Here is a 14,207-nt window from a genome sequence, read left to right on the forward strand (position 1 = left end):
GTTAAAACTAAAATGAAGCATTATATTTGACAGTGAGATTAAAAGTAAGACTGTGACAAAGTTAAAACAGGAAATCTGCTTTCCTAGAAGAAATAAAAGTCATCATATGGCTTAAAGCTCTGAGAATCTCCTGACGGTATTATGTTTAACATTAGATTCTGCAGGCTAACTAATAACATGATGGGAAATTTCTTTGTTTTAGCCATCAAAATGTGATTTTTGTCTATCACATCTTTAGGAAAGGTTTTTTTTATGTCAGACAAGAATTTTCCTTTCACTCAGTCCTGTATAACTTTTTTGCTGCATTATGTACAGAGTTTCAAAATAAGGCCTTATCAAATCTGACTGTGAAAGAATAAGGAAAGTAATGGCCTTCATACTTTACTGGAACATTCTGTAAAGAAGATCAAAAAAGCCCTGCAGAGGTTAAAGGTTAAAGCTTCTAGATATAGTCCTGGATTTGATTCTGTCTGTCTTCATCCCTAAGCAGGTCATTTAAATGAAAATGCATCCACTTCACACCTGAATGACTTTACTCGTATCTTATGCGATTTCCTTCCTAACAAGTAAAAATGTTCTCAGACTTTGCTTAGCTTTATTTTGGACTAACAGAGTGAAATTTACATATGATCCCAAGACATCAGAATTCCTATGTGATACAAGATTGATTTAGCATGCCCCAGCTTCTGTATCAGTATCTTTGTATGACAAGCAATAGTTTCCTGATTGCTATAGCTTAACGTTCTCCTACAGCTGTTTTTGTTCAAACTGCAGAAAACCGTGTTACTTGTTTGTAGTTTTAAATTCTTATGAAAGGAAGGAAAGGAAATTTAACAGATAGTTTAGCACAGCAGAGCTGTACGTTTCTTAACAACTGGGGAAGGATGTTCAGTCTTTCCAGTCATTCTATCTGCATTTATACTTTTTTAGATTATTTTGATGGTTGCTTATTTGGTATGACTGTCTATGTCAGAAGTGAGTGTAGAAAATAAGCCTTAATGTAAGCCCAAGATTCACTGACAAACTGAAAACTTTCCTAATGTTTTGTATCCACAGTTTCAGAAAACATAGTCTTTAGTTGGTAGCTATCAATCTACTCTGACCTTCTTACTGCAGAGTCTAGAAAAATTGTTTGCCTGTATTAAAAAGAGCTTAGTGCTGAAAGGTACAATGTCAGAGATGATGGAAAAGAGTATTGGGATGCAAGAGGGGATTGCTTTCCAGAACCAGTGCAGGTCAATGCATTTGTCTCAGACCTACTTAAGGGATTAGAAAAAAATAATTCTGAGTCTTTTTTTTCTTTATTTGTTTGTTTGGGATCATCATCAGCATTTCAAATTAGCTGGGCGGCCGTGGTGGTGCAGCGGTTAGAGTTGCCGCCCAGCTTTTTCAAAATGCTGATGATGTGTGGAGTCTGCATGTCCTCCCTGTGGTTGCTTGGGTTTCCTCCCACATCCCAAAAACATGCTACAGGTAGATTAGACACTCTAAATTCACCCTAAGTATGAGTATATGCATGCATGTGCCTTCAGTGGAAGGTTGGGCTCCAGGCTGGCAACTCGACACCGTAAAACTCCACTGCCAATCATTCTGTTGACCGTTGTTCCAGTGTGGTGACCCCTAACTGGGATAAGCCAAAATGAGATGATGATCACCATTTGGAAGAAGCTATACTCATTATTTCATAAATGTGCAACAGATAATTGTACTTCTTAATTCTACATGTGCCAAGACTGACTTTTTTAATCAGTCATTGTAAACATCCTGTATAACTCTTCTTAAACAATTGTCTTTAGCTGCAGAAAGCTGAGTGTCTTATTTAAAGTCTTACTTCACCCTCATTTATTTAGGAAAAATGTCTGAAACCATTCTGTTATGTGTGATTGAGCAAGAATCCTGGAGACCTCAATAGCCTTATACCTTAACTGCATTCTTATTCCAAAGAGTTCAGTCATATGTGTTTTTATGAATCAAAACAACAGAAGCTCACTGTATCGTATGAGGGCCATCTTGAACAGTTATATAATGGGTGAACTTTCCAGTTTCAAATATGCAGAGACATAATCTGATGGCAGAAGTCAGGTTGAGGGAAGCACCTGAAGGTATAACATCATTTCATTAGTGTGGATGCTAAAGAACGTTGGTTACATGCTCTGCCTCCTCTGTTCCTTTTGGTGTCACACTTAAATTCTTCTTGTTGACACTTGTACTAAATGCAATAGCATTTGCAAAGATATTCTGAGTGAGCTTAAATTTTTTCTTTGTGTTAACATTTGATGTTGTACTATATCTTTTTAGATTTGTTACTGCTGATCCAAAGAATTAACAAATAGCCATTATGACTAGAAAGAGCACAAGGTAGGACGGCAATGCAGCTGACTACTACAAAGAACTTTGGAAAGAATTTAGAAGAAAGAATTGAAACCAGAAAGTATTTTAGAGAGGAGGAAGTGAAGGATATTCGTAACTAGATCAGATAAGAATGAGAGGCAGATTATCATGAATTAGAAGCCAGCAGAGGGAATGAATAAATGAATAAGTGAATGAATACATTTCAGCTGTGTTGAGGATGCAGGGTGCCATACTGAGAGCAAAAACTGGCAGGATGAGATTAGTAGTATGTAAGTTAGTAGTATGTAAGTTAGTAGTATGTAAGTTAGTAGTATGTAAGTTAGTAGTATGCAAGGGTTCATATACCAAAGGGCTGTGAGACAGGAGGCAGACACTCAACTATGTCTTTACACTAGTCAGTACATGAACATGAACACTCATCCATCTCCCTGAATCTTCAACAAGTCATCTTTATTCCTCCCACAGGGAGGCCATTATTAAGAGGGAGAGAGAGAGAGAGAGAGAGAGAGTGTGTGTGTCTCCTAGAGCTGATAGCTAAAGTGATTGTATCTGTACTAATCCTTTATACTGTGTTTCTCGTTAATCGTGTCACTGCCAGGGTGACGTGGGATACCAGGACTGACGTGAGCTTTCTAGATTACCTTTCTTTAGTGTTAATTATTAAAATTAGATGTTTTTAACAGTTTGCTTTATATGCAATTATTAGTAACATATGAGATGTTGTACCTGACACACTAAGGCAATATTTAATTTGCTTTATTATAGCACACCGTATGTATTGTAATCAGAGCTGGATCTAGCACAAGGCAACCTAGGCAGTCGCCTGAGGCTCCCACTGGCTGTGAGGAGGCATGCTGGCTTGGGGGGGGGGGGCTGCAACAACATTTAGCTTCTCATAAAAAAAAATGTAATTTCTTCTTTAAGGACATTTGTTCTTCTTTAAGAAGAATGACTGCCCTTTGGCATTTTCATCTGTGTGTATAGGAGGGCTCTCAATCCTTTCTCCTGCCTAGGGCCCGAATTTGACCAACATCTGGCTGTGATTGTAATATAATTTTACAGTTTACACAGTCCAAGCACCAATGCGTGAATCTCCAAAGGCAATAAAACGAAAATAAAAAGTTCAACAGATGAGAGCACACTCATAAAAATAAAAATAAAAGTAGTTTTATTCCATCGAGTAAGCGCTTTCGCCAAAGGCTTCTTCAGACTCTTATTACAAAGTAGAACAATAAAAAACGCTTTTAAAACTTCCCAAAACTTGCTATTGGTCAATTCACCATTATTTGTCACATGTTATACTAACTTAAAAAGACAAGGACTAAATTATTATAACATAAACGTAACATCCTTTCTCAATAAAATAACAGTGTACGTCGAAAATGTACACTTAAAATCCATAATATTCGTGCATAAGAATATAAATAAACATGAACGTACACTAACTAAACATTGTACAATGTGCCTGTGCACTACTACATTTATTAAAACCTTAATGTTCCCAGGACATACCCGTGACATAAGGTTCTGAGGCACTGATAAAAATATATGTGATGCAACGTAACGCACTCTATCAACAATGTTTAAAAACCTGCATTACGAATACTTCAAAGTTAATGGTAGTAATGCTTCGACATAACTTTATATAAAAATAAGAGCGATACTCGCTCCCTATAAAGATACACCTAACTAAGCATAAAATGTGTTTGAAACAATATTTAATATTGCTGTCTACTGGTGCGTTTAATGAAAAATTAATATACGCAGGATGTACCCGTGACATAAGGCTCTAAGGCAATAACAAAGGTGTCTGTGAAACAGTGCAAAGCACTTAATCAACAATAATATGAAAGCCTAGGTTTCTAGTCCTTCAAAATTAATAGTGATGATACTTTAATAAAACTTTATATAAAAATTAAAACCTAAGTTACAGTGCATACCATGCGCTACTCGCTACCTTTAAGCATAATGTGTATCTCTTCATTATTATACGTCCCAGAAATCCTCACTAAAACATTTGATTTAGATCGTTTGAAGTCCCAAGATCTGTATATATTATTTTATCATACTCTATAAAGTCAAACGAATGTCTACAATATAATCTAAGTACTATATCTGAAATATGTAGATACTAATTGCTAGGGACTTAACAAATGTGAATGTTATATAAATACTCTTTTAGTAAACATATGATTCAAATTACATACATCTCTATATAACACACAACTCCTTGGAATAGGGAACGTACTTCTTCGTGATTATTTGATTTGAAACACTGATCATGTAAGAAATGTTATCAAAAATCCATATAGACTTTTCATGTCACTAATCTACATCACAAGCACGAGGTCATTAATAATAGGCTCACATATCCCCTTAATCCACCTAATGTGAAAAGAGGAAAATCTCATCATCTACGTAACCTTCTACTTTTCAAAAATGGCTTTAGTTGTACTTTGTCATTAAGGCCAGGTGGTCTGTCAGACCTTAGTCTTATAATCCATCTCGTTTCTTGTTCTAATGTTCGATTGATTAAGTCACCACCTCTAAAGCCTTCAAAAATACATTGAATAACACAAAACTTAAAGTTGTGATTAGTACCTGCCATTCTTTTGTGTCTGGCCAAAGCATTAGTTTCAGTGCCCACTCTGATGTGGTAAGTATGTTCCCTAACTCTTTCCTTAAGTGATCTATTGGTTTTCCCTATGTAATATCCATTACAAGCTACGCAAGTAGCCATATATATTACATTCTTACTTTCACAATTCGTGTTAGTATTAAAGTTATAGATACGTCCTGTAATAGGGTGTTTAAAAGTAGTTTCTTTATTTATGTAGACACATTGGTTACAGTGGCCACATGATACAGTATTCCTATCATCTGTAGATTTAATTTTTGATTGGTATCTTGGTCTGCATAGAATACTCTTTAAGTTAGGATGATTTTTGTAGGCTATACGTGGTATTGGGCCTACAATCTCACTGACATCTCTATCTGATTTCAGAATTCCCCAATGCCTATTCATGGATCTTTTCACTTCCAGATTCATCCTACTGAAAGTGAGATTGGCTCTGACCTCAGTTGTAGAAGATGTTAAACTATTTGTTGTTCTTTCCTGTGCCATAAAATATGGTTTAGCAGTACTTTTTCTTAAAGTTTCCACTATATTAACTGTATCTAATATTTCTTTTTCCTTATAACCCCTTTCTAGGAATCTCTCCTTCATGTCCTTTATTCCTGTATCGTAATTCTCTTGTTGTGAATTCAATCTTGATACTCTCACGAATTGTCCTTTAAGGACATTTTGAAAGACATGTCCAGGGTGCATACTTTGTCTATGTAATATGTTATTCTTCTGGCACCCTTTCCTATGAATGGTCGTATTAATCATACCATTAGCCATCCTAATTACCTCCACATCCAAGAAAGGTAGACTCCTATCTGAGAAATTCAAAGTGAATTTTAGAAAATCCGTCGTGTTGTCCAGGTAAGATACAAAATTATTTAAGGAGGGTTCATCCCCCAACCATATAAAAAAGAGGTCATCCACGAACCGGCAATACATACCAACGTATTTTTTAAAAAGTGGGTTATCATAAAGGTGAACATCCTCCCACCTAGCCATGACTAGGTTGGCGTAGCTATTTGCACAAGATGTGCCCATAGCTACGCCATCCTTCTGTAGATAAATAACTTTTTGAAATGCAAAAGCATTATTAGTCAATACAGTCTCAAGTAACAATGCAATGAGATCCACCTTTCTATCCGAAAAATCTGAGTGTATTTTCAAATATTCAGTTGTCAGTCTTATACCTGTGTCATTAGGAATAACAGTGAACAAACTGACTACATCAAGTGTCACAAAGAAATAATGCTGCTGTTCACCCAAAGGTCGAGTTTGGGAGTATAGATCTAAAAGAAATTGCTTACTGTCTTTCAAAATTTTCTTATTTTCGCTGACTATAGGTCTTAATACACTTTCCAAATAAATGGATAGAGGTTCAGTGACCCATCCCTGACCTGCAACGATGGGTCTTAATGGTGGATCTAAGCTGTTCTTATGGACTTTAGGGAGTCCCTGTATAATCGGAATGGTGGGATCTTTCACCTTGAAATACTGATAAAGTTGTTGTGTTATATCTTGTGACATTACTAGGTCATCTAGGGTGTTGTAAACGCTAAAAACCATCTCATTTAAAGTGCCCTTGGTTAACCTGATGTATGTATTACTATCTCCAAGCATCTGAATCATTTTGCCAGCATAATATGTATAATCCATGATGACCACGGGGCCACCCTTATCAGCTGGTCTTATTACAATAGAACTGTCATCTCTTAGAGATTGCATCGCTTGTCTTTGTTTATAGTTCAAATTACGTCCATGTCTTGGTGGTACTTTCTCCTGATAACATCTATATATATCATCTTCCACAACATTCCCAAATACCTCTATAGTTGGATGAAGTTGGGGAACATAAGTACTGTTTGGACGATGCTTATTCTGATCTAAGCTGTTATCAAACTGTCCGAAATCTAATCTAAGTTGTAAATTACGGATAAACATTTTCGTTTCTATAATGGTGTCCACTAAATCACTATTCTTTGTGGGGATGAATCCCAGTCCTTTACTTAGGACCTGTTCTTCATATTCATTTAAGACCCTTCCAGAAAGATTCATAACTAGTGATTTTGTCTCCCCCACATTTTCTTTATCGTGGGGCCTTGTTGTTCCTGCTCGTCTACTGATCCTTTCCTCTTCTGTCTCCCCCTGCTGGTCGACCGTCTTTTGTGAAAGCAGCCCTGCATTTGGAACTGTGCAATTTTACAGTTTAGATACATTTTCCTATTTGCACCTGTACATAGCCTTATAAATTATGGATAAGATTCCTGGTAGTACGATATCTGTATTTATATAAATGAGTGGAAGTTGTAATTCACATTGTCAGACTATTTTCAGAGTAACACCTCTTTTTTTCATTTACCAACAGGAAGTTAGTGACACAGAAATACTAGAGATGGTGCACAGTGCATTGGGAAGAATGACTGTAATCCGGCAGATTTTTCCTGTGTCGAAGGACACGTATCAGAGATGCATGAGAAACAGCCATCGTATCTCATCTGTGCTCTGTGATCCACAAGAGGGTTTCTTGCAAACATTGCAGGTAAGAAAACTCAGTGCTAATTGCTATAATATAATAAGGTTAATATGTATGCTGACTGAACAAGGATGCTATTATTTTAGTTATTCAATCATTCATTCATTTATTAAGCAGGTAAGTGGACTGAACATATTAGATAGTCTGAAAGTAGCTTTGAGCATAACATGTCAGTAAAACAGTTTATTGTTTTGACTTGGTTGTACAAAATAAAGCAAGAGAGAGGTTCTCTAAACTTCAAAGAAAATTATAGTTTACTTATGAAAAAGTTGTATGTGTAAACATTAGCAGCACTTCCTGAAGGAATGCTCAGCCAAATTACAAGCTCTCCTTGTGTTGTACTTTTAAACTAAAATTTAGAAAGTTCACTCACTCTACTCACATTTATGGATTTTTTGGTGTTGTATCTAGTTCTGTTAACATTATTCCTCTGCCCCGATTATTTCTCATGCCAGGAAAACTTTTTCTTTCTTGGGTACCCCTGATTTATTAGCCTGTTGCTCTTAAGCACTATATTTAAAATCAATCACTTACTAACGCCCCGATTCTTGAACCCCTCAACTTCTTGTAAGGTTTAAATGTTGAATATATGGTAAATTGGTTGGCTCGCAATATGCTTTAAAATTACCTTCAAGCAGAAAAATATTTCCTCTGTAATCTTAAAGGTTGAAGGCATTACATACTTTGTTGCTTTCTTCCCTTTACATGAAGGAATATACATAAAAATGACAAACTCGGCAATGTACCACAAAGATTTAATGAAAAAAGCAAAGCTTTCAGGTTCGCAAAACCCTTCCTCAGTCCAAATATTTGCACTGAGGAAGGGTTTTGTGAACCTGAAAGCTTTGCTTTTTTCATTAAATCTGTGTGGTACATTGCTGAGTTCATTGTTTTGCATCTAGTACAGGTTCTGCTTTACTGTGGCTCCTGTTTGTTTAACATGAAGGAACATAGCAAGGAATATGTTTACACTTGATAGCCAGTCTGCTAAGAGAGTGATATGGCTAAAATGTTAAATCCAGCGATTTTGTTTTTGAGAGGTTTCTAAAGAGATGTAAAGCTGACGGTGATTATGCTCTAGTAACTTTGACCCAAAAACTGAAAAAATTGAGGTGGACAACATTTTTTGTATAAAGGTTGTGCAAAAGGAAAATAATAATAATAAAATACATATTTTGAGGGTGAGATTCTAACCCTAACTATTAAAAATAAAATCATTTTTCATTAAACATTTAGAATCTGCCAAAAAAGTTTAAACATCTTTATATTGAGATATATAGAGAGTTTTACATACTCCTGACTGAACATGTATAGGAGAAAGCAGGTTCTTCAGAAGAGGAAAAAACATAACTTCTGCATAAAACTTTCAGAAGGAAGTTTATTTTGGGATTGGTTTGTAGCATATAGTATTTCTAGACACTGTGATATATCTGGAAATTAAAAGCAATTATTAGAGATGTTAATAAAGACCAAACAGACAAAGAATTCACATAGAAGGATCTAGGCACACTCACAGGTTTCTATTGAACTGGCAGTGTTGCATGAGTTCCCAGAATGCAAATTTCCATATAACCTATATCAGCACTTCTTTTGTAAATATGCTTATCCATCTGAACTTGTTTTTCCCTAAATTATGAACATTTGCTACTGCTAAGGGACCACTGATGGAAGTAACACATAACCACTATACTATTAGTGCTATACTTCACACTGTATCCTGACCACATCTAAAACTTAGATGACATATTCATGTACAGCCTGTAGTTGCTGCACTACTCTGAAGTGCTTTGGTACCTACCACTACAGTATCCAGGATGTCTAGAGACAGTGACTGGTATGCATGTCATAACTAAACCACAAGAAACAGTAGGCATCTAGTTTGGATATATTTATATATCCTGCTGCCTGAATCAGTGGTCCTACATGCAGAGTTCTTGGCCACATGACTGAACATGTCATAATTAAATGAAATGGCAGTATGTAGTACAAAACAAATTCAGAAATGCAAACAGATATGGAAGTACTTTAGTCATGGTTAATGCAGAATAAAGAAATTACTCTCTTAAATATGTACTAGTTCCAAGAACAGCAGTTAAACAGTTTAATATAATGTTAAATGTGATTTTAGGCTTTTTAATATTTTATCTTAAGTGCTAATTTTAATTTTATCCAAAATAAAGAAAATATTAGTGGTATTAGGGAAGTTATTATATCAGTTTCAGGTAGAACTAGGCAAATAGACTGAACAATATAATTTAAAGGGCATGGTAATTTGTAGAATTAAAAAACATATTTAGCTTTGACTTATCACTGACAGGTATATGGCACTCAAAGTGCAGCAGATAATAACTAACTATATATATATATATATATATATAGATAGATAGATAGAGAGAGAGAGAGAGAAAACATCGAAACCTTGATTTACCAAATGTGAACGTTTTATCAGGGTAAGTAAACACTTGCCCAACATGGAGAAATATGCCCTTTTTTCCCACTGTAGTGTGATTGCAGATTTGGAATATATAGTTGGGAATGTGTGAGAGGTGAATCCCCCCCAAATTGGTGGTGGGTGAATGGCACAGCCCCCCACCTAGGTGGGTTTTACCTACTGCAGTATGCTTCCATGAAATTTTGGCAAGTGTTTACCCTGATAAAAATTTCTCAATCAGGAAATCAAGGTTTTGATGTTGGCATCTCATGAAAATCACATCCGGTAATCTGGCCTTTTGAGTTTTCAAAGTATATGTATATATATATATATATATATATATATATATATATATATATATATATATATATATATATATGTGTGTGTGTGTGTGTGTGTGTGTGTGTGTGTGTGTGTGTGTGTGTGTGTGTGTGTGTGTGTGTGTGTGTGTGTGTGTGTGTACTACCTCTAAGAATGCACATATACGGGAAAAAAATCAAAAACTTCTTTACCCCTGTGTTTTCAAAATATTTCAAATACCTTCTAGCTGACTAACATCTTAGACAGTAAAACTGTACCCCTTAGTTGCAAAGCAATGCACATGTACATAGTAGAAAAATAGGAACCTTATATATTTGGAACATATTTGTGCAGATTTTATGAGGTGTACTAAATCATCAAAAGAATAAAAATAAACTGTACTAATCAGTAATGTCTCCCCCATTATTCTTTACACTAGCAATATAACTTTTAATTTCAGACACAAGCTGAATAATGATACCAATGAATAACTGGTAAAAATAATTTAACAGAAAGCTTACCTTCATTTGTTGGTACTATATTATGAAATATAAGTAATCATAATAATTGATATATGCATTTTATAATTTCAATAAGATTATGATATTTTGAATGTGAAGTTCATTAACAAAATCATATTACTGGGAAATTCACATAAAATTGAGAGCAATTATCAACTTTAGATGTTATTCTTAAAAATTAAGTTTTATTACATTTTCAAAAAATGAAAAATCTTATATAAAAATTGCAAAATGCTTTCATTATATTCAACCAAAACCTGTCAGTAACAAAAATGATTTTGTCACTAGAAATACTTTAAATAATACTATTTTGTTTGTGCTTAATAAATAACTAAATTAAAAAAAAATAAATTTGATTGTACGCCGCTATAGTTTAACCAAAACAGTGTACTAAAGTCATATGAGAGGTTAGTGGGACATACTGCAAGTATTGACATGCTAGTAGCTTTCAACAGACTTGATTGTTGTTGAAAGGCAAGTGTTCTAAATCCCACAAGCCTGAACTTATTTAACTTCTTACCCCTACCAACACCCAACCCTGTGAAACTGTATAGCCCTTCCAGAGCCAAAACGCTAACCTTAACCCCCCCAGTGGGTGTTTAATCTGGGTATTCACTCCCTAACCATAAACTCTACTCTTTATTCCCTAAACCAAACCCCCCTGATCACTTCCTAAACCTAAAACTCATTACCTCTCCCCTAATCCTAAAGTCCCTGAATACTCCCTAAACCTAAATCAACAATATAACTGAGCCTAAATACCCCAAGCATTCCCCAAACCTAAACTCACCTCCATAAACCTAAACCTAAAACTCCTCTGCCCTTCATACCATTAAACTAACATCCCATTACCTAATGCTGAAACTTCCATTCCATTCCCAAAACCTAAATCCCCTTCCCAGGCACTAACCACAGTTTCTCGCCCACTCCCTCCCAAAGGCTGCCACACTTACCTCACTCAAACTCAAATAATATGTTCAGGTAAATTGTAGCAGCTGCTTGTTTGATCTCAAATTCAAGTTCAAATAGTTCCCTGTATGAGCTATTAGACTCTCAAGTCCTTGTTTTCAAGGAAGTAGTTTTTGAATGCTTGTAGAAGAACCATTTCATTTGCATAGGTTTACATGATGCAGAGAAGTTTGAACTAGTTTCTGTTCTAAAAGTTATTCTAAAGTAAATAAATTATAATTATGATCCTTTGTGAAAATCTCTTCACTCTGATACAGTATTAGATTTTTAAACTAATGGAAAACAAAATAATGTATGCTTAACATCTAATACTAACATTTGTACTGACTTTCTTATAGCAAATATAGAAACATGAAGTAAACCTACAGGAAATCTGAGCTATCTCAGAAACTTGTCTTAACAGGGATATTGCAGCTTCTAGAGTAAAAGATTTTATGTATATTTATGCATACATACACACACACACATATATATATATATATATATATATATATATATATATATATACATATACATACATATTATATGTATATATATTATATATTATTATATGGATATATATATATATATATATATATATATATATATATATATATATATATATATATATATATATATAGTGAGATAAATATAGATATACAATTTATGAATCCAGGTAAGAAATTAACTGCTTTTGTTTTATCTGGCATAGCAGTGATAAAATGTTTTCCTCCTTAAACATTTTACTAATTTGTTCCTTACTTTAGGTCTGAAAATGTACAGGACATTATTGCAAAAATTTCTTATCTTAGCATGTCTTGAGAGATAAAAACCTTTTCTAGACTGCATGCTAAATGTGAATGAATTTGCATAAATTCCAAGGAGTTCCTTTATTTGCTATAGATCCTTCAAATTTAATATGTCTATCCATTTTTCAAGGCTTTAGAATTTGCCAAAACTCTGCATTTTCTTTGTTGCAGTAATTTTAGATTTATTAAAAATACAATTAAAATCACCCCATTGCTAAGTTATCTTTCATATTGCTCAGAAGTAAATTAAGATGTTTTTTACTTATTATGATTTCCAGTCTAAATCCTATTACTGTCTTCAATAATTGACATATAAAAAAAAACATTCCTGACTTTGTAAAAAAAAAAAAAAAAAACAAGTAACCAACATGAATAACAGTGCATTCCACCAAAACTCCAAGATCAAAACACTGTTCCAGCAGACACAAACCTCAATTTCATTAAAGTTTAAGCGCTTTCATTCAGTTTAGTGTGAACTTCATCAGAAACGTATCACACAACCACTTCACTTCATTTTTAAACAAGACAAGGTGGCAAAAAACAATGAATGAATTTTGAGAGATACACGCATTAAAGCACTTATTTACAACAACAGTATGCATGCAGAATAAAAAGCTAAAAATCATTATGACTACCAAAAAATAAAAAAATGGTAGAAATTGCATATATACAAGTTGAAAAAACTTATACATAAGAAAAAGTACCAAGTAATAATAAGAAATACTTTGTTCTAAAGGGCGTAATATGTATACAAAAAAATATGTAAAAATATCATAGCGATACCACTTTGCTTCTTAAAATAGGTTTGACTGAAATCACACTGTTCAAACCAGGTAGAACACTTGCTTTGAGCAAGACCTGTCAATAATACTCTTTTCACTCAACCAAAAGTACCCAGTCCCCCCACACCAAACTAGGAGTAGGAACCTCTTCTAGGACAGTAAAAGCAAATTTCCTAAACTCATCACAACTAGTAGAATGCTTGTACAATGCATTAGTTGTGTTGGCCTTACTAACAGTGTAAACATGCTGGTATATTCTAGTTTCTAAAGGCCAGTCTTTTCCAGATATAAAATGCCAGGTTAGAGGCACAAAAGGATATGTACACTACCCCTTTTGTTCTGCAGACATACCTCCCCCTAACTGAAATTAACCTGGGGTATGCTTGGACAGAAAAATGTGATCCTATAAGTATGTACCTATATTGTCTTCAGGAACCACATCTCTTCATACCCAGATTTTTAATGTTAGTACCTTCCATACAACTGCTCCTCTCAAGAATAGCCTTTAAATGACTACTGTTCTTGTACACAAACCATAGTTTATCGCTCAGTTGTTGCTGCATGCCAAATGTACCAAATATGGAGCACCAGTAAGTGCCAAATGTGCCAAATACAGAGTACCAGTGAGTGCCAAATGTACCAAATACGGAGTACCAATGAGTGCTAATGGAACATTTTAAATAATAAATCTCCATATTATACTCTATCACAAATGCCTGTGACAGGTTCACCTTTGCTTAGGGATCTCAACATCCTAAACCCTACTTTTTGAATTCAAAAGGGGAGCATAGCAGGTTTTCCTACCCTCTGTAACCCAAGTTCGTGAATAATGAAGTAGGTTCTGAGGATACCCTTGATCCTTAAATATACTACTAAGTTTGACCATCTCCTCAAAAAAGTGTCATCAT

At 34.6% G+C, this 14,207-nt stretch overlaps 1 protein-coding gene across 3 annotated transcripts in view; it reads left to right on the forward strand.

Annotated features, from left to right (window-relative positions):
- GRID1 (glutamate ionotropic receptor delta type subunit 1) overlaps positions 1 to 14,207 on the forward strand; it is a 2,576,795-nt gene that overhangs the window by 1,836,833 nt on the left and 725,755 nt on the right. For all 3 annotated transcript variants that reach the window (XM_044056599.1, XM_044056600.1, XM_044056598.1), the window contains exon 4: positions 7,341 to 7,514. In XM_044056599.1, the coding sequence (XP_043912534.1) occupies positions 7,341 to 7,514 (174 nt within the window). The remainder of the gene's footprint in view (positions 1 to 7,340; positions 7,515 to 14,207) is intronic.

This window comes from Protopterus annectens, chromosome 14.part0, assembly GCF_019279795.1.
Source record: "Protopterus annectens isolate FY-2018-M chromosome 14.part0, PAN1.0, whole genome shotgun sequence".
Lineage (NCBI taxonomy): Eukaryota > Metazoa > Chordata > Ceratodontiformes > Protopteridae > Protopterus > Protopterus annectens.